General features: G+C 34.4%; 1 protein-coding gene across 11 annotated transcripts in view; it reads right to left on the minus strand.

The window, feature by feature from the left end:
• Positions 1-238: 238 nt before the first annotated feature.
• KMT5B (lysine methyltransferase 5B) overlaps positions 239-22,539 on the minus strand; it is a 39,473-nt gene continuing 17,172 nt past the window's right edge. For 7 of the 11 annotated variants that reach the window (XM_083349215.1, XM_083349216.1, XM_083349210.1 and 4 more), the window contains 9 exons: positions 20,964-21,195; positions 19,097-19,244; positions 10,813-10,978; positions 9,531-9,640; positions 8,715-8,881; positions 8,415-8,434; positions 8,168-8,304; positions 6,745-6,941; positions 239-3,550 (listed from right to left, as the gene is read on the minus strand). In XM_083349215.1, the coding sequence (XP_083205341.1) occupies positions 2,076-3,550; positions 6,745-6,941; positions 8,168-8,304; positions 8,415-8,434; positions 8,715-8,881; positions 9,531-9,640; positions 10,813-10,978; positions 19,097-19,244; positions 20,964-21,195 (2,652 nt within the window). In that variant the 3' untranslated portion in view covers positions 239-2,075. Of the gene's footprint in view, positions 3,551-6,744; positions 6,942-8,167; positions 8,305-8,414; positions 8,435-8,714; positions 8,882-9,530; positions 9,641-10,114; positions 10,199-10,812; positions 14,716-19,090; positions 19,245-20,963; positions 21,196-22,539 lie in introns of those variants that run through there. The other 4 variants (XM_083349219.1, XM_083349220.1, XM_083349212.1 and 1 more) reach the window with 4 other exon arrangements.

The raw sequence follows: 22,539 nt of genomic DNA on the forward strand, positions 1-22,539 counted from the left end.
TGTCCTCCAGATGGTGATTACATGGCTTAGACATCCTGGGGATTATACACTTATTTTAATGGGAAGACGGCACATTGTGGAAGGTTGTGCTGGAATAATGTTATATAAGTCTTATGCCATACCATATACCACTGGCATACACGTTACTCTAGGTTCTTCTTGGCAGCACAATTATGGTGCAGTTACAAAATGTTAAGGTTAGCAAAAAGATTTACTTACAAAGTAAAAACTGTTTTTACTATACCCAAATTCCACCCCAAACAATATGAATGTATTTACAGTTTGCAAAATTAATAATCCTTTTGGGTGTTTTTTTGTCCATGCTAATTGCTTTTTTCTGGCAAATAATGATATTGGTAGGACTAAAAACAACTGGTAATAATGAAAATCACAACTGTAGAGGAAACGGTACAACTGGGAGTGAAGATAACTATCGTCAGAAACTCAACAACTGGATGTGGTTACAGAAGACTTAACAGGAATAATTTTCCATTGCACAAGAACTCCCCTATTCAACAGAGTCCAATTCGTGCTATTTGCGTCACTCCCAAATTGATAAGATTTCAAAAATTGCTTATAAACATGTATCCGGTAAATCAAGTGGTTTGAAAACTCAGAAAGGAGATGAAATTGAAATTGGTATCCTACCTGATGATTCTGTGCAAAATTCTACACATAGAATGGCAAAGACCAATAGCCCTGATTACATGCCCTATGAAAAATAATGCCTAACTAAAAATAATGAGGTTAAGTTTAAATAAATGGTTAATTTTATAGCATTGATTATGTTGCTTTTCATTCTAGCTCTAAAAAACAGAAAATTCTTTTTTTAAAAAACTATACAAATACTTAAAATCTCAGGATATGAGCTAAACAAGCCCAAGAACAAAAAAAAAAGTCCACTGGTCAGAGCTTAAAACTATGTTTATAATTTCCTATTTATTGGCATTAATGTATTTCTAAACTTAAAAACCCTTCTGGCAAGTTATCAATTTTTATGACAAAATTTTGCACAACACACAAATATTTACAACATGTACATTTTCTTTTTCAGTCTTTTTACACTGGATCTCAAAAGACAAAACATTTTATAGATTACCACAGAACAAAAGCTGTGACTTAGGCTTTTCTTTTAAATTTCATAAAACTATCATAAGTTAAAGTGAATAGGTTTCTTTAAATTCCTCGTAGCATTTTTTTTTACAAGTGCAACAGAAAACTATGAGGATCCAATTAGAATGGCTGCAATTAATTGGATAAATGTTGCCTGTTGTAATCATTGTTTCACAGCAAGTTCTTGAAAAAATAAGCACCAATCATTCTTGCAAAGAACAATTTTATCTAAAAGTATTGAAAAAGTGTTAAATACAAGGTGTTTTAATTTACATAACAAGAAATAAATACACCATCCAAATTTGTATTCTGCATACTGCTACTCTTGTACATATAATGTACTAAAAGTCAGCAAACTGTCAACACCTTTTTTTAAGAAATCAATTTGACTTCAAACCAACGGTTTGCTACTATAACAAAGGCCACAAACAGTACGTCTGGGGACAGCATACAGTGTTAAAACTGACAAACTTCAGAGGGGAAAACATCTAGCAATTAAACGGAAAAGCTGTATTTCATTGCTGGTGATATTAACATACTAGGAAACCTCAATAGGCCGCTACTATGATTTCTTTTAGATTCATTTAGTCAGATGTAAGAGCAAAATAATGCTCTCACAGATTAAAAATTGTTTAGCCACATTATTGTGATTTAATTATCCTTCATGGAAAAATCTGATGGCATTTTTGTAATTATGCTTGAGCCTTTATTTTACAATAGAGCACTTTTCTCTAATTCAGAATTGCACATAAGGAGGCTATTAAAAAGTACAATAAAAATCTGCACAACTTGACTTAAGGAGTCAATATGCTGTACACTTTCTACAATATTATGTTGATATAAGTGAACAAACAATAAAGAAGTGCTTCCACTAACATTTTGAGAAAGTTCATCAACTGAAGAATAATTGTCTGGAATTTTGTTTTAAAAAAATGGATATCCTCAGTTTAAGACCTGTAAGCTTATGCATTGAGCCTTAAAGACTGATCTTCTCTTCTCCTGGAAGAAATGTCAATGTCTATTGAATCCTTTCCAACTATAAGCCTTAAACGCTTAGCTGGAGGCAGAGGAATAAAATCATCCTCAAAATCATCCTCATATTCCTCCTCCTCCTCTTCCTCCTCCTCTTCCGATGAAGAATCATCAATAGTTTCTTCTTCATATTGACTATAATCGTCCACTTCCATCCGTGACTCTAGTAGTGAAAGAGGATCACTGCAACACACTCCGTTCTCATGAAGGTCATCCGTGTAAGTTCCCCTATTTTCTTCTTCTCGTTTTAGCTGTATTTTTAATTTTGTTGAACTACTACTAGATCCTGAGTTAAACCCATTATTAAGCTTTGCTACATATAAATTATTATCTTTCTCATGGTCTTTACTTAATTTGATGCTTATTTTTGAAGAATTCATTCCATCATTTTCTTGGTCATTAGTCTTACTGTTGCTATCATGCCGCCTTCGCAGAGTAAGTTTGGGAATCCCAGAGCTGTTTTCAAGAATGAGTTGTGCATCATACCTTGTGATTCGCCTTTTCTTTTTACTTTTTGCAGTTCTAAAGCGCTCTTTGACTTTGAAAGTGTCAGAAGTTACAATGGAACAGCCACCAGATGCAGGAATACAGTCTTTATACCCGATGGCAGAATCCATTACACTGTTTATCTCTCCTAGGTCAGAGTGTGAACTGATCAAATCTGGCAATTTATCTTTGCCAGTCAGCGTATGTGCACAATCCGTTTCCTCCATTTTTGCCAATGGCTTCACCAGTCTCCCTTGTCGAGATTTCTTTTTAGCCACAATTCTTTCACTCTTCTGACACCTCCCCTCCTCCTTCTGTGTTGCTATAAGAGATTGCTCACTCTCCAAAATCACGTGAGACTGCTGTTCCAAGCTATTGGCTCGCAAGCCTGTCAAACTGTTTTTATAGCTACTTAGCATATTTGGTTCAAGCTTTAAGTCGGAGGTCTCTTTCAGATTCGTTCGTGTTCTCATTGACCTCCGTGTTATGTATGTACAGGGTGATATTTCCCCAGGTTCATGAGCACCTTTCACTGAATTTAATTTATATTCTCGCGCTGCATGCCTCGTTAAGCAGCCACTAGACACTGCAACTTTCACTGGTCCCTCTGTTTCTTTCTCCTTCTTAATGGGCAAATTTTTATATAGAACTATTTTGGGTTCTTTAAGAACCAAATTCCCCATTTCGAGTTTCCTAGATGCATTTTTTTGTTCTGGCCTTTTGCACTGATTTCGCAACTTTATCTTTGAAAGTAAAGGCTTTGCAGGCTTTCTCAGTCTCTTTGGTACCCTGGAATTATCTAAATGAGTTAGTCTGGATGAGGTAGAATTTGATGAAGTTGGAATTCTTGAAATAGACTGCCTGGTTAATGTTCTATTCTTGCTGTTCTTTTTTACACCAATTGATGATTTCCGGGTAGCTGTAGGAGTAAACAAAATAAATGTTAAAAAAGTTCATTCTGCCTTCAAGTTGATATCAAAGTGTGCAGAAATAACGTTTTGCTTATTCCAGTGCTACATCCTACATAAAAAAAAATATAAAGGCTTGATTTTTAATGGGTTTTAAAGCTATAATATTAATGGGTTTTAAAGCTATAATAAATTTAACAAGGAAAAACTTCTGTATTTATTCACTAATTTAAATTTTTGTAATTCAGGCACTTAAAATAATGCACTGAATATGAATACCCTGTACAGACTATACCAACACTGCAGCAATATATGCAGTTAACTAACCTTTCCTGGGGCAATTTTCCAGAAATATGTGGCTTCAGAACTCCCATTTTACCACGATGAAATCAGTTATGCCTATTGGACTTTATGAATGTGGTATTAGAAAAGAAATATGAAACTAGATTAATATTGTATGGTAACTGCTGCAAGATTATTGTATGCCAAGATTGGAAAGTAATGAAATCCTATAGCGGAAGAACAGATTATAAAATTAACTGAACTTGCAAAAATGGCAAAGGTGACCAGTCTGATCAGGGGAAAAAATGATGATTTTTTTTAAAAAAAAAGATTGGATTAAAAGGGATGGGGAAGAAGGGGATAATATTGATTATTGCTTGATAGAAAGAAGGGTAGGAGGCGTCAAAGTAATTTTTTTCATTCCTTTTTCATCTTTCTTTGTATATTTTTACTATATGAAAAAACTGTAGTAAAATATTTTTAAGATATTATCTGTTAACCTCATTATTATAGAAATGAATGGGAAGTCACTTATTTAGGGCTTGACTCAATACATTTTGGTTTAATTTCATATTTTTCATATAATATTACAAGGATAATGCCGTTTAAAAATGTAAAAGTACTTGAATATCAAGTATATTATATATCAATAAATTGGAATTTACTACTAAATGAAGAAATCATAGGTTTATCAAGAACAGGATGCAGCAAAAAGAGAGTATGGCTCCAGAGTTACCACCCTGGATTAACGAAATGGTTTATAAACTTGCACTCTATCTATGTAATAGAAAAACCAATCAGTATTACCAAATTTGAATATTTAATAATATGTTTAAAACCTGGATAGGCTTCTCTATTTGGTTCAAACTGTTCTATGGTGATCTGGGTAGCAAAGTGCAGTTACTTCTATCTTAGTGAGCCTGCAGAATGTCAGCCACTATTTAGGGTATCCTGAACCTTATAGAACAAGTATGAATTATGGTTGTCTGGCACAGCATTTCATAGATAAAATTACTTGTGTTCACTCTTGAGTTGGAAGCCCGAGAGAAGAAAGCTACTGAGATGATTTAGGTAATGTCCTATGATATTATACTGAAAGGTTTTTATATCTGTGCATCTTGAGGATGTGGATAGAATTCTCTTGGTTATGTTACCTGCATGTCAGTCTTTCAAGGTAGATCAGGAAACACACTGGACAGGAAGACTAGAACTATACTACACTGAGATAGGCTATAGTAAGAGAATATTGCCTTTGCTTCTCCTCTCCACCCTCTTATACGTAGTGAATTGGAGACATCCTGAATTCTTTTTGCAAGATGCTTCTTAATTAATGTTTCTGTCCTCTTTATTTATATAGCAACTTCTGCATATTTGCTCCAAGCAGTAAACACTCTTGATGAAAGGGGAGAATCCTACAGCCTTGGAAGGGATGCTGGTCTGCTCATTCCGTAAGTTGTTCAACCTGGATTTGGTAGAATGGAGCTAAATAATTAACATCCATTTCCAGCCTCTCTTTCTGATTTTTAAAGTGCTTCAACTCCTTTCTGAAAGAGCAGCCTAATCAGTGGTAGTTAGAGGATAAATGATGGTCTACATACACTCCATTATGGATATGTCCCAGGGCTCAGTCCTTCTATATAATATTTACATGAAATTTCTAGGTATTATTAGTCAATTCAGAGTGAAGTACACTCAATATGCTCATGATACTCAGTGGTACTGCTCTGTTTTGGGCGCTAAGGGAGATGCAGTGAAGTTCTGACGTATGACAAAGTGAGGGAAAAAGAGACTGAGATTCAATGCAAGCAAGATGGATAGCTGTTAATTTAAATATCTGATTCCAAGATTGAAGCAAACCTGATTTTGATGGGAATTGTGCTCACAACCTCAAAGACTCGTACTCGTTCCTTATTATATTGTTAAGCTATTATAATTTGCTGGGAATGGGCTGCCCCTGATCACCTGTAAACTTTAGTTGGTTCAGAATTCAGTGTTTCCTAGGAAGCCATGATCTTACACATTATAGCTTTTCTGCAGGTGCTGCATTGGTCACCATCTGTTTCCAAGTGCAATTTAATGTGTTGGGTCACCTTGTTTCAGGACCTAAGTATCTAAGACAGGGGTGTCAAACTGCCGGCCCGTGGGCCAGACGTGTCATCTGGAAGCCGCACCCACCCCACTGCCGGCAATGGCAAAACTGTCCCCATACGTTGCGTGACACATGTCTGATCTAAGAGATGGTATTTCCATTTCCATCCAACTCAGGCAGCCCGGGAGCCCTTGCTAAGTGTTTCTATATACCAAGTGAAATATTCTCTAAGGAAGCTCACTTCCTATAGAACAATTTCCCCTGAGGAAAGAATTGCTTCTACTCTTATGGCTTTCTGAAAACTGATAAAAATCTGATTCTTCCAGAAAGCCTTCAAGAATTATGGAGCCATAATTGAAACACAGATCAGCCATTGCATTAATAGAATCTGCAATTTATGATTGTATATTTTAATAATGCACTATTATTTATTATTGTTACTTTTACTATTTATAATATTCGAAACACTAAATACTGGATTAATACAGAGGTAAACAGCACAAATAATAAATGTTTTTGTTCTTTCCTCTTTTCTCCTGTTCACTTTTGTGATTTTTGTTTTTTGTGCTTTACACAAAAAGGATATTAAATATACAAAAAAATGAAAAAGTACAACCAATTACTTCATTAGATTTTAAGCTACTGATTAATTGCAGAATACACTATTCCAAATATCCTTTGCTACCATAAAGCTTAAAATGTTTATTTTCCCTTTAGAAGATCTGTGAAGAGTCTACCTCAATCTTGAATGAAAAAAGGGAAACGTCTTTTAAGCTAGTATGTTCAGAATGCTTACATAAAATACATTTCAAAATATTCTTGCCACTTGCTTACTTGCATTAGCTTTTTCCTGAGTGGTATCTGCATCAGTGTTAGAGCTGACAGATTGACTGTCAGAATTTTTACTGCTATCACCCAATTTCTTAAGCCTGTTTAAACGTTTATCTGTTTCTCTGAGTCCATATTTGCTATTGATCACAGGAGTAGGTGCAGGCAGTCCCACTCTTGATTTAAAAGCACCAGTTCCACGTCTAGAAAAAAGAAGAGTAACACATAGTAATTATACTACACAAGACATTAATAAAATTAAAGCTAATTAAATATGAATTCTGGGTCTGTATTGGTATTTTAAAGAAAACAATCTTTCATATAGTTAAAATTCTGCTATTATAATTTAAGGGAAGTTCATTAAAAAATTTTAAAAGATACTCTAACATTTCTCTTTCTTAGAAATCCATATATCAAGTGAATATGCTTCCTCAATTTAATGAACCATATTTCATTAATAACATAAAATTAGAACCTACACTTCTCTTGCTCAATGGTGCTGTTAAACCTTTGTTTTTCTCAACGTATTATATATTACAGATAGCCCTCACTTAATGACCACTCTGCTTAGTGACCATCTGAAGTTAAAATAGTGCTGGAAAAGTAACTTTATAATTGGTCCTTGCATTTATAACCACTGCAGAATCCTACCTAAGCAAGCAGTTCCAATGGTAGTCAAGGAGGGAACACTTGAGCTCTTAATCCTTCCAATGTGTATGAGGTTTAACATTTATAAGGACATGCTGGGAGAAGTCACCCACCAATTAGATGTGAGACGTAAGATTAATTTATTCCAATTTGCCTTTGGTTTGGACTGATGATGTTATTATTATGATTAATGATGTTGGAAGGGACCTCAAAAGTCATCTAGTCCAACCCCCTGCTCAGGCAGGAAACCCTATAGCATTTCAGACAAATGGCTGTCCAATCTCTTCTTAAAAACTTCCAGTGTTGGAGCATTCACAGCTTCTGGAGGCAGGTTGTTCCACTGGTTAATTGTTCTAACTGCCAGGAAATTCCTCCTTAGTTCTAGGTTGCTTCTCTCTTTGGTTAGTTTTCATCTGTTGCTTCTTGTATGATTCTGTATGACCATTATAGTTAGACTCAGTGGTGGGATTCAAATATGTGAACAACCGGTTCTCTGTTGGATGCTGCTTCCAGAAGTCCATTCTGGGCCTGGGCAACAAAAAATTAGCTAGCAGTTCTGCCAAAGTGGTGCGAACTGGCTGAATCCCACCACTGGTTAGACCTATTCTTTCACATTTTAATGGGTTTTCTTACATTTTTATTGAACTTTGATGTAAGCTTCCAGGCTTAATAGAATTGGGTATTCAATAAATAATATTAATAATATCAATCAATACTAATAACTGGAGGAGGGTATGCTACAATGTTGCCTTAAGATTATAAACTGTACATTCCATTTTACCTTTCACATGTGTAGCATTCACAAAATTCATTATTTTCTCCAAAAAAGCCATCTCCATAATAGCAAGAAATTTCCTCCCCAGGTTCAATATCTCGCAAAGCTTTCACGCATGCTGTATCCCGGCCAGTTGAAACAAACTGTAGAGGATAAATGATTAAAATTTATTTTAATTTTTAAAAAGGTTTTTTTTTAAAAAAAAAGTAATTTCATTTTAAAATTCTGATTATGTAAAACATTGCACACCTACCTTACAGTTGGGTCTGCAATCTGAAAAAGGTCCAAAAGATAAAATCAATTAACTGTTGATAAGACCTGAAACATGAATAATTACAGATACCTAAAATAAGGTTTCATACAGGTTTTATAATGTATTGCAAACTTTAACCGAAACAGGCACAATACCAAAATTCAAAACATTTAGTAACTAATTCTAACTCCATTTCAAATAGTATTATTTTAGATCATTCTAATTTAATTAGGCTATAAATAAAAATACATTAAAAAGGACTTGCAAATTCAACGTATTTTTTAAAAAATGTGTCTTTACCATGATTAATGAAAGCAGCTGGACCAAGCCACAGTTGAGCACAGTTTTTCCGTGTTGAATACATGACACTGAAGTCATTTTCTCCATGTCTGAGCAGCATATTCTCTTCCAGTTCAGAGAGTTCAGCAATGCAACCTACTAATAACTCTATCTTGTCATTTCGTTTCCTAGGAAACAAAGAAACATATTATTTTGTATAATTTTATTTCCATAATACAAAATGCCCCTTTCGAATCCCAGTTTGCCGACCAGACTTTTTTGTGGAATGTTGGCTTTCTTAATGAAAGGTTAAAAAAAGCCCTAATAAGCAGGCATATACATAGAATGAAGGCTACTGCTAAGCTTGTAAGCTGCCCTGAGTCTTCTGAGAAGGGCGGGATATAAATGGAATTAAAATAAAATAAAATAAAAATAAAAAAATAATTTCTAGTAGTAATTACTTCTTGAATTTGCTAAATTCAATAGTAATTGAGGTTGCAGAGGTTACAAGTGGTTCTATACATATTTTACTTATTTGTTTGTTCAATTCAATTTTGGCACTGCCTGACTTCAAAGGTGGGTGAAGTTCTGACAAATCAGTCTAGGAGGAAATCCTTCCTTTCACCTGAAAGAAAATAATGCTGAAGCAGCAGCAGACTAGGAAAACCAAGAATAATGAAAAACAGATAAAAGCTCAGGAGCATTTTAGAAAGGCATCCCTGTCACCAAAAATGTTGCTTTTATTTTATTTATCACATTTTAAGCTACCTATTTCTCACACAATATTATTACTTTAAAAATCTGACTTAGCACCAACTTTTTTTTTGCAATACTTACCACTCTTTTGTTGCAACTATTTTGGCTCCATTTTGCTCTGATGAATAGCGATTGCATGGCAATATTTCAAATCCACTGTCAGTTGCAAACATTCGTAAATAAATAAATACCTGCAGCAGGAAAAATTTTATTTTAAAAAAACTGCTAAGAACTTCACTACACTCTATGCTGCCAAATGCATTGAATGGATGCTATACTTGCTAAAACCTCAGAATATTATCACCTCACTGATATGCTTCACAGAAAACAGTAAATATAAATTAGCATGTATTTTATACAACATACAGTATAAAATTAGAGCTTTCAAATAATCACTTTTGTGTGAAAAGGGCAAGGGGAAAAATAATGTTATCCTTACACACTTCCAGCCAATATCACATGAATTATCATACTGTGTATTAAATCATATCATCAGGAATTCCAGCATTCTCCAACCAGGAAAAAAAGTTACCGTAGTTTTTTAATGTATTATTCTTTAATTCTCAAATGTCTGATAATTCTCTCAGACACAGCACTACCAAAGTATTCAGGAGTATTCCAGGCTTTAGTGTACTGAACTAAGAATTTCTTTTAAAATAACACACCTTTTTCCAAAGGACAGACTTTCAATGTATGAAGCCCTAATTTCCTCAATGTGTAATTCTGCAGAGATGAGATGTAAATTTTATCTTTTAAAAAAACCAATAAAAATAGGACGCTACTAATTGTTTTAGCTATTTAATATTTAAATTTTGCATCTCCTGATAAAACCATTAAGCATATATTCCTGAGTAAGAGTTTCTTGCTTATTCCTTAAATTCAGTCTTCAAACTTATATTCACTTCTTATATACCACTCACTAAGGGAAAGCTGTATTTTAATATATCAGTTTAAAGTCATATCAATAAACGTTCATAGGGGACATAATTCCAGTTATTTATCATGATTAGGTAATCAAGTATATCTTGATTTACAGGGCATAGCGTTTCACTCTAAAGAGCACACAATTCCCTTCATTTGATTCTAGCTGCCTTGGATAACATCCTGTTTTTTTTCCTTTTCTTTGAAGCTTTCTAATATCTCAGTCCATTCCCTTTTTCCACGGTTAATTTTCATACAGCTAGTTAATTTTTAAAAATCTTACATAATATTTATTTATTAAATTATCAAATTTGTACATTGTCCGACTCTGGGCATTTGCTAAAGATAGAAACATTTTTTTTTCTACCAGTTTAACATCCACAATATCCTATATACTGTACTTGTAACAAACTGAACTTGGATTAAGTATAAATACACCTACATGTTCTTTGAACAACCTTTCCTGCATTTTGTTCTTGTTAAGAAAATAGTGCCGGGCCCAGTCACCTGACGTCAAGGACTTGAAGGCTTTTTCCAAGTGCTCATCTTTTTTAAAACGCTCAATCACCTCCTTCAGTTCCTCCTGTCTTCCTTTGACTGGTCGAAACCTCAGGCAAAAAAGGGAAAAAAAACCAAGATAGAACTTCAATCAAGCTGCATTTTATTTTCCCATTTTATATATTCAGATAAATTAAATTACAATAGGAGCAGAAGTAGAAATGAATATTGTTTCAACAGGTTTTTACACAAATGATTAAAAGAGGAATAATTATAGTTACTGGATCAGGAGAAACATTTTAATAACAAGAAGGAAATATCAATCGCCCCGTAAAAGCGTAGGGGAAGGAACGTCTGAAATGTAGAACAGTATTTGTTATCTCAATGATGAAATATGTTACCGTATTTCTTTTGCACGAGAGATACCAATCAAATAAAGCTTTTAAAAAACATACGTACATATATAGGTTGTTTTACAGATGTATAGTGTTAACCTTCAAGGTAGTCCAGACAAGAAGCACAAACCATGTATTACTATCACTGCCTTTAATGTAACAGTATCTTACAGGTCTGAAAAGCATTTTTCTCCTCCTTTACTTTTATTCTGCACAAAACTAGAGAGGGTTTCTTCTGAGATGCTCAATTGCCTTCTATGGGAGGAGGTACCTTTTGCATGACGGCTGGTAGGCTGAGGCTCCCATCTCCCAAGATCATTCCTGCAGACCATTACATGCACTGAGGGATGAAGATTTTCCTCATTACAACAGATTCCTCTCTTTTGATACTTTTGAGCATCATTTTCTCCCGTATGTTCCTATTTACACGCTCCAGTTATGTGAGATTTATCTTTCTTCTGACTTCATTAATGCAGTTCATCCCAAGGCTCAATCTTCTATGTTGCACTCACCTATGCGATGCTGCAGCAAAATATGCTGAACTCTGATATTGTACAGTTAGGTGATGTGTTAAAAAATGTCCAAGGAATTTAGTCAAAACTTTAATTGAACTTGGATATTTTTAGTTCTGTTTAATGTTCTTATAAAGTGTTTGTTAATTTTACTTATTTTCTTTGCTTCATGAGCTTTTTTTCATAGGAATAGGTGGGATACAAGCTTTCAGAGAAAATCTGATTTAGAAGTAATTCTCGATTTACTATCACAGTTATGACCAGAATTTCCACTGCTAAGCAAACGGTTGTTAAATAAGTCACACCCCAGGTTTACAAAGTTTTTTTGCCATGGTTAAGAGGATCGCTGCAGTTGTTAAGTGAATTGTGTGGCTGTTAAGTGAATGCGGCTTTCCTCATTGGCTGTGCTTTTTGAAGCTGGCTGGGAAGGTCACAAATTGTGATTACATGTCCCAAACATGCTACAACCATCGTTGCCAAGCACCCAGATTTTGTCCATGTTATCCTGGGAATGCTGCAACGGTTAAGTATGAGGACTGATTGTAAGTCACTTATTCAGTGCCACTATTAACTTCAAAATAAATGATTATAAGTCAAGGACTATCTGTAGTATAGAGATAAAACAATATAATTTTGTGCTATCTGATCTCTTTAGCAACAGTATCATGTTTCTAGATTCTGAATGCTGAAATAGTATTCTTATTACACAATTTAATGAACAACACAGAGAATATTTTGGTATAATTTTAATTAGGAATCCTGTATTTTTCTTGAGATGGTGTGGTGGGCTAATTATCCTGATTTTATTTTTTTTTTGCAAATTCATGCATTGGCCTCTGTAAATATGGCTTGGCTCATTTATTTATTTAGTAAATGTATATGTTACCCATTTTGCTGTCTCATGATTCTGGGTGGCTTATATGATAAAACAATATTATAAACAATTAAAATAATAAAACAATAAACATTAAACACTTATTTGAAGCTATTGTACAGATATTTCTCAGCAATACAGGGCTATGGCATTATTTTGCTTTGCTTTTCAGTTATTTGTAGGAGATGGTGAATAAATGGTCATACAAGTGGTACTTGCTTAATGGCCGCTCCTTAAGTGACTGTTTGAATTTATGATGGTGTTGAACAAGTGCTATTTACAACTGGTCCTTGAAGTTTCAGCTGTCACAACGTTCCCATGGTTATAACTGCGATCTGGGAGTTTGGGCCCAGCTCCCAATTAGGCTATGGCATACCATGTAATTTGCCAGGTTCTATCAAATGAAGTCAATGATAAAGCAAGTGATGATCAAGTGACCTTCTGATGATAACCAGAAGCGCCGGAATTGCTGTTGCTAAGCAGCCATGAAATATTGGACTTTGCAACCATGTTGCTTAGTGATGGACATTCCAATTCCAATTGCCATAGTTAATTGAGCACTACCTGCAATTTAGGCCAGAAAGTTGGGCTAAGTGCCTGTTTGTTATTTTTGAAAAGTTACATCTGTGCTGAAGCAAGAATTCCAAATGGGAAATGCATAAAAAGCCAAATGGGGGAGGCTAGCAATTTGCTTGTCCTGTATTGTTCAATCAGCTTCACTTTGTGTTCCTTGAGGAGACAGCAGTATTAAGACAAATTCAGACCACCACATGCTCTTTTGACGTAGTTTTCCTCTTGGTTGATACTGGCTGGATCAGTTGAAGGGGATCTAGTCAATTATCAATATCACCATAACCAGTACTCTTTCATGGAAGGGAGGTGATACCTAACTTGAAGAAAGCAGTGCCTTGTATTCTCTTCAATGAAGTATCATTAAATATGCTTGTTCTGATAACTGTAGTTGTCAAATTTGCACTGTTGGCGCAAGTGGTTGAGAGTGTCTTGACTGAACAAACCTGAACTGTCCTGGCTGGAGAATAGGATTTAGATCCATTTCAATTGATTAGAAAACAGATCATGGCATGGAAAAAACACATCTGTTAATTACTTCAGGCGAAATAATCTATAACATTAAATATCATGACACTTAAAACGTATCTATTGTGACAATCTTCTTTAATTTTCAGCTTCAGATGACCTCTAAAATGTGTTGGTAATCAAAATATAAGAATAACGAAATGTCATTTTAATAAGACATGGATAGTGTTTGACTTATGACAAATGGGACAAGGCAGTTGTTAAATGAGTTGTGCCCGATTTTATGACTTTTGCTATATCTGTTAAGTGAATTACATAATTTTAAGTTAATCACCATTAAGTGAATTTGGCTTATCCCATTGACTTTGCTTGTCAGAAGCCAGCTGGGAAGGTCACATACACTGCAACCTTTGTAAATATATGCTGGCTGACAAGTACCCAAATTTGTTAATGTGATTTTGAGGATGCTGCAACAATCAAAAGTGCGAGAACCAGATGTAAATTAGTTTTCTCAGTGCTGGTGTAATTTGAACTTTGTCATCCTTGAACTTTGGCTAAATGAACGGTTGTGAACTGAGAACCACCTGTACCAAAAAGTATGCATTAGAGCTTTGTATTAGTTCAAATTGAGAAGGCCTAATAAACAACCTGAATAATCCGGAGTCCCATATTGCCTTCCTCACACACCCCAGTATATTAAATATATTTATATAGCAAACCTGCAGAGTACTGCTTTATAAAAAAACTATGGATTTAGCAAACATTGATGATAGCAAAGAAGAACATTGTTCAATGTTGGAAAGACAGAGTTACTCAGATTTACAATTTGGGGTTACAAATACATGTTTACTTCTGTTTGTGAGATGGCTCTTTATTGATGTAACAGAACTGACGAATATTGTCTCATGTAGTCTGTTTAAAAATGAGGCTCAAATATAGTTCTTGCATGTAAAACATGTTTCTTGTATCTTTTTACCTTTTTTGTTTTTTTTTCCTCGTTTGTCAATCAAAGTAAAAAGGAAAATATAGTCCATCCTAATAATTTAGATAATTTCTGATCATAGCCCAGTCTGGCTAGAGATTAATAAGGAGAATAGAGATAGGCGCTCGTGGCGCGTAAATGAGAATTTGTTTAGAAATCAGAGAAATGTGGAAGAATGTAAACAGCGGATGAAGGATTTTTTTGAAATTAATATGAATAAGGGCACCTCTATGGACATGGTTTGGGATGCTAGCAAGGCCTATATGAGAGGGGTGTTGATATATATGAACAACAAACATAGACGAGCTGTGGAAGCCAGGAGGAAAGAATTGGAGAATGAAATAAAGGAAAAAGAAAAGGCTTTGATTTTGAATCCAGAGGATGTGAAGACTAAGGAGGCTATTAAGCTGTTAAGAGGACAATTTGATAAATTAATGGCTGACCAAGTGGCAACCAATTTGCGGTTTGCCAGGCATAATACCTTTTGCAACGCTAACAAACCAGGTAGATGGCTAGCTTGTAGACTGAGGAAAAAGCAAAGGGCTTCTAATATAGACAAAATTGAGCATAAAGGAAGGGTTGTGTTTCAACAGGACCTTATTAAGGATGCTTTTGTGGATTTTTATTCTAAATTATACGCTAAGGAGAAGATTAATGAAAAAGACATTGATGTATATTTGGAGAATGCTAGCATCCCGGTTCTTACGCAAGTACAAAAAGAGGGGATTAATCAATTGATTACAGAAGAAGAAATTTTTATAGCAATTAAGGAATTGAAGGTGGATAAAGCACCAGGTACGGATGGTTTGACTGCGGCTTATTACAAAAACTTACAATTAGAGATGATAAAACCGTTAAAGCAACTGTTCCAGACAATTCAGAGGGGGGGAAAGGTGCCTCCGTCTTGGAGAACTGCTTTTATTTCTTTGATTCCGAAGGAAGACCAAGATGCTACTCAAGTTAAAAATTATAGACCGATATCGCTCTTAAATACAAGATATTTGCTAAGGTGTTGGCTAACAGACTGATGAGGGTTCTGCAACAGGTGATTCATGGGGACCAAACGGGGTTTATTAGTGGTAGGCAAATGAAAAATAATGTGAGGCATATAATTGATGTGTTAGAGTTTTTGGAAAGGAACAACCAGATCCCTGCGGTGCTAATCTTTTTAGACGCTGAAAAAGCTTTTGATCAACTGAATTGGCAATTTTTGATGAAAGTTCTAGATAAAATGGATTTTGGGGAAATTTTTTTACAACCGATTAGGGTATTATATCAAAAACAAACTGCCCGAATTATAGTTAATAATAGCCTGACAGAAGCATGTAATATTGAGAAGGGCACAAGGCAAGGGTGTCCGTTATCGCCCTTGTTATTTGTGTTAACATTAGAGATATTATTGGTTAAAATACGGAATTCGGAAAAAATTAAGGGTATACAAATTAGAGATCAGGATTATAGATTGAGAGCATTCGCAGATGATCTGGTTGTTACAGTGACCCAGCCAGAGAACTCTGTTGTGGACCTGATGGAGATAATAACACAATATGGGAAGGTTTCTGGATTTAAAGTTAATATACAGAAAACCAAAATTCTGGCCAAAAATATGACAGTTTCGCAAAAGGCTCTCTTAGAAGGATTAACTGGATTTGAGATTGTTAAAAGGGTTAAATATCTGGGGGTGCTTTTGTCGCCCTCTAATACAAAGTTATACAAAAATAACTATGAAAAGCTATGGGGGAAAATTCAAAAAGAAATGGAGAGTTGGGAAAAATTGCAATTGTCTTTGTTGGGACGGATCGCAGCAGTGAAAATGAATGTCCTGCCTAAATTTTTATTTTTATTTCAAATGATACCGATTCTTAAGAAAGATTCTAATTTGGAGGAATGGCAGCGAGGTATCAACAAATTTGTTTGGGCAGGGAAAAGGCCACAAGTTAAACTTAAGATTATGCAGGATACTCGTGAGAGAGGTGGTCTTAAAATGCCCAATTTTAAACTATATTATGAAGCTGCTGCATTAGCAGGAATAAGTGATTGGATTAATTTGACACAAGAGAGATTATTAAATCTTGAGGGTCATGACTTGTTGTTTGGCTGGCATGCATATTTGTTGTATGACAAGAAGATAGACAATGTGTTTAGAGTCCATATTTTAAGACAGGCATTGTTGAGAGTTTGGAAGAAGTATAGACATAAGCTAGACTGCAAGATACCATTGTGGGCAATTCCAAAGCACGCAATAGAAAATATAAACGTTGGTTTTAAACATGATGTGACTACGTACAAGGAGATTTTAAGCTTGGAAAGAAATGTCTGGTGTCTGAAACCATATAGCCTCTTGCGAGATGAGAAGATTGTTCAAACTTGGTTTCAATATATTCAGTTACGGGCCAGGTGGAAAGAAGATCAGAAAATTGGTTTTACAATGACTGATGAAAATCTGATAAAGCAAATTAGAAACCAGGGTCCAGCACATATCAAACGGATATATCTTGCATTGATAGAAATTGACTCAGAAACAGAACTTGTTAAAGATTGTATGATTAAATGGGCCCAAAATATTCAAGAAGTTATTACAATGGACACGTGGGAAAGGATTTGGGTGAGGAACGTAAAATTCACACAAGCTCAAAATCTAAGAGAGAATTTTTATAAAATGTTTTACAGATGGCATTTAGATCCTAAAAAGCTTGCAAGTATGTATCCGAATTATCAGCCTAAATGTTGGAGGTGCGGTGACGAAGACGCAACATATTTTCATATATGGTGGACTTGTAAAAAGGTTAAGGCTTTTTGGATAAAAATCTGGTGGAATATGCAGAAGATTTTTAAGCAAAGGATAAAGTTTTGTCCGCAACTTTTTTTGTTGGGAATAATTACAGATGCTACAGTTGTGGACACTAAGTTGACGTTGAATTTAATTACGGCAGCAAGACTCTTAATAGGTCAGTATTGGAAGAAGGAGGAACTGCCGACTATAGAAGAATGGACTTTAAAGGTTTCTGACCTGGCAGAGATGGCAAAGATATCGGCCTATTTGAAAGATCATTCGCAAGAACGCTATATTACGGAGTGGAGAAAATGGATTGAGTATATCCAGAACAAATATGGGACTAAGAAGTTTCATGTAGCATTTGAATAAGTCTTCCTTTATTTTTCCCATTTTTTTATATATATTTTTATATATTTTATATTAATAGTGTTTGTAGTTATCCTATATGAGCTAGAGAGTGATAGATTTTAGAGCTCATGGTTGTTAGCATATGGATGTTTATGATTTTTTTTCTTGTTTTTTATACCTTGTACTTAGCTCTGGGAAGTCGGGGTGGGGGGGGGAGGGGGGGGAGGGGTAAGGAGGGAGGGATAGGGGAGGGGTAGGGGGGGACTGTCAAAGATAAAATGTATGATAAAACTTTTCAATAAAAAAAAATGAGGCTCAAATATAGTTCTTGCATGTAAAACATGTTTCTTGTATCTTTTTACCTTTTTTGTTTTTTTCCTCGTTTGTCAATCAAAGCAAAAAGGAAAATATAGTCCATCCTAATAATTTAGATTAAGATGTTTTAATTTAACTATTTTTAAGGTCAATCCTACTGATAAAATCTTCAAATGTAAGGATGGCTATAAAGCAACAAATTCTAATCTTTTTGTTGGTATTAAAAATATATATATATATATCCACAGAATCAACATTTTTATAGGCTGTTTAAGTACGAATAAGGTTTTTTGCTCAAAAAATTATGATATATTCCAATTACCTAACACACACAGACACACACAGAGCGTGCCATATAATTAAAAACTCTATGATGGTGTCTAAGGAACAACAGGAATACTAGGAATAAAAGTGATTTCTAATAAGAAAGGATTCTTTCAATAATACAACTGGTAAATCAATCAACTTCTCTCTATTACTGGCTTTAAATAATTTGCCTACATGTAATAATAAAATGAAGCAGTCATTACACAATGCTCATTAAAATACTTTCATGTTATTTTAATTTATTAATTACCTATTATGTACTAGTCTATATACAGTCCAATTTCAATTCTTTGCACATTGTAACATCATCCATACATAAAATGGTTATAAAAAAAATCCTTAAAAAGCAAAACAAACAACTTCAGGAAAACCCAATAAAGATGGATTGATTGTCAGGAGAGGTCCAGAAAATAGGAAGAGGGAAACAAATCTAGCATCTTGAAATCTCTGATGCAGGTTGCCTTTCATAATACAGTTTGAGGGCTTATGAAGAATATGTTAATGAAGACAAAAAAATTTCTGAATTAAAGCAGTCAAATTTTCCTTAATTAATTCCCAATACTCCGGTTATTCTTTTTTCACATTTTAAATTTGTCAGATCTACATAGATTTTAACTAAAACAAATAAGGTTTTATGTTTGCTAAATAATAAAACAATTACCTAGTGTTCATTTTATGTGTTTGAAAGCCTAAATATGGATCAAGAACCAAACTAGTTGCTAGGTCATCATTCTCACATAGCTCCTTGGCAGACATTCCAGAAGAAGGCACGTAGCGACTTTGGCCCTCAAATCCCGAACCACCACTACCTGCATAAATCGAAACAAATGATTAGCTGATACTGAACACTGAATTGTATCGATCTTTCTCCTTGTATAGGGAACAAGAAAAAAAGCAGGAATCTTGAGAACAATGCAGAAGCTTATTCCATGTATGTGTTTGTCCAGTGGTGGGCACAATGCTTTGTTTATGCAGAAGATTCATTTTCACCAGGCTATTTGCGACGACAGAAGTACCACATGACTGAACAGAGACTTTCAAGTGAGGCCCCAAAGGAAATGTTCAGGGAACGAACAAAAAATATATCATAAAGAGCCAAAAGATGATAATAGTCATCTTTGGTATGAATTAATGGAATGCTTTACAATGCAGGTTGTACGGCATCTTAGATGAATTATTTTCATTAGAAAAAAGTAATTTAGCTTATAAAATTTATACCATATTTTATCTGAAAGTGGTCTGAACTTATATATTTTTACTTTTGTGAAATACTAACACTGCTTCCTAGTAAATCCTCTCTATTCTGATATCAATTTACATGGCTCTTTCATTTTATCCCTCAAACATTAAATAAAAATAACCACTCTGATTTTAAAATTTTATCACATCTAGACAACCAGCGTTTTTAGCGTAGCCTGCAGATGTTCCTTAAAATTAGGTGTAATGGTACGAGGTGATTGATTTGCAGTTGGTCCATTCAGTAAACCATATAATAAAAGGAGTCATGATTTCATATAACTTATGTTATATAAAAGAAAAATGTGAAAGCACAATCTGCCAATAAATAATTTGTTATTTAGTTTTAACATATTGACATTTAGAGCAAAACAAATTCTTTTCATTGCATGCTTTTTTTTCAGGACAAAACCATATTGTATGTCCAAAAAGCTAAAGCAAATTGAAGTTTTCTATCCTACTCAGAGGTTCTCCAGTTACAAATGGAAAGGAGAAGTGATTGTTGTAAACTGAAAGTTATGTTCCTCTGCTGGATTATTAAATTAGTACCGACTTCAATAATGCAGTTTTGATCTTGGCCTAGTTGTATAATGACATATGAAGTATGAGGTGACAGCAAGAAGGTTTTACTTGGAGTTGCTCTAAAAATGAAGGCATACAAGTCATATGAATCTTTATGACCATTAAAAATATTTAGTAGTAAAGCATGTAAACTTGTTTCCCCATGTGAAACAGATTATGATAAATAAATGGCAACATTCAAACCAATCAAAAACCAGAAAAAATTGCCCTCATATGTTCAGCAATGGAAACTCAAATTAAGCTTGCCTTTAAATCTTCAGGTTGTTTCTTTTAAACTAATGTTCTATCACTTTAACTGAGATCCAATATCTACATGAAAATGAAATTAACAATTATGAGATCTTTAAAACTGTTCCTGTAAACATACACTCCCCTGAATAGTGTAGATTGTAGATTGTGTTCTAACGGTATTTTCTGGGACAAATTATAAATATGTGGAAAACTGAATTCTTTACCACTGCAAATTATGCATTAGCAACATTTTTTTTCACATTGAAAGGAAGACTATCAGGCTCACATTTAAGCTTTCATTGGGACTTCAATTTATTTAAAAATTATAAATTATTTGCACACATTACTGTGTCATCATTTATAAATGAGAAAGTTTGTAAATATATACAAATAAGAAAATATACTTGGCAAATACAGCCTTTTAAAAATTAACAAATATGGAAACTTGAGATCATCCTAGCACATTAACATATACATACATCTGCTGGACCGTCTTTCAACTCCATTTTTGCCAGTCTTTGGATTTTCCTTTCCAGAATGCTGTATTTTGGACTGATTTTGATGGTGGTCATTAGATAACCTGCTTCCATTTCTCCGGCCATTCACCACCATGTTCTTGGATTCTCCCAACCACTTCATTCCCACAGACAATTTGCCCCCGTTGCATTTAGTCCTTCTTTCAAAAGCTGTAGTTAACTGTAGTTCAGTTTCCTGATAGAAAAAGAATGCACAAACATAAACTTTCAAAGCAATTTTATTCATGCTATATAATAGTATATAAAAATAATACGTAGCATATTTTTAAAATATTTTCTATAGGTAGCTATCAATTTATGAACATTAGTTTAGTGACTGTTCAAAGATACAACGGCACTGAAAAAAATGATTTGTGATCAATTTTCAGTTATGACTGTTGCAGCATCCCCATCATCCCACCTTTTGATCATGTGATCAAAATTCAAGCACTTAGCAACTAGCATGTATTTATGACAGCTGCACTCTCCTAAGTTCACATGATCACCATCTGTAATCTTCCCAACTGGCATTCAACAAGCACAGTCAATGAGGGAAGCAGATTCGCTTAATGACCTCATGTTTCACATAACTGCAGTGATTTGCTTAACAACTGTGGCAAAGTAGTCAAAAAATAGGGCAAAAATCATTTAACAATTGCTTTACTTAACAATAGAAATTTTGGGGTCAATTGTGGTTGTAAGTCAAGGATTATCTGTACTACATTTCTTGATATATATTCTAATTTTTCCATTAAAACAAAGTTTCTCTTTGTTGCTTTGCAAATTTCTCCCTTTCACATTGTAGAACTCTTGTTCCAAGCTGATCACAGCAAAATCACTCAAGTTAGAAGATGGGGAAATTTGTAACATTTTGTGCAAGTCCTCCTTGCCTCTCCTTTCTTCAGAAGGCAACTTTAAGGTCGAACTAGATATAACAATATTCATAATCAGATGGAGATGTTTTGACTCCACTCAGACCTTCTCCTGAGTTCTTCAGAAGTGAGGAACTTGATTTTTACGAAAAATCTTACTGTTAAAGAACTCATAGCACAATGAATCACACTAGTTCCAATCCTAACTCTCTAGGTTACTACCTAATAAAACGACGCAACTTTTAAGACAATGAGAGTGGTACCAGGTTGAAAATCAAAGAATAGAGAGATGGGGAAGTGGCAGTTTTCAAGGAGAGTACCAGAAGAACAATTATCTTAGGAATCAGGAGCTCCTCCTGAGTAGCCTTGACTCTTTAATCAGGATAATTACCATAATCAGCCTGATTTGGGTAGAGGCTAGAAAACTTTCCATATAAAAGCTTCAACTTGAGGTCAACAATAATTTTCCTTGTATCTCCTGAGATGGGAACATAACTTTGTAACTGACTTTGTGAATAACTGACCTTTCTAATGTCTAGAACACGCCTCGCTGTGCGTTTTAAACATTGAAATATTTCACTATCAATTTCATATCAATTTTGTAAAAAAATATTGAAAAATTCAACCTTCAATGTTTTAATTGGAAGTTTTTATTATAGCTTTAGCCT

Source organism: Vipera ursinii (assembly GCF_947247035.1).
Source record: "Vipera ursinii genome assembly, chromosome: 1".
Classification (NCBI taxonomy): domain Eukaryota; kingdom Metazoa; phylum Chordata; class Lepidosauria; order Squamata; family Viperidae; genus Vipera; species Vipera ursinii.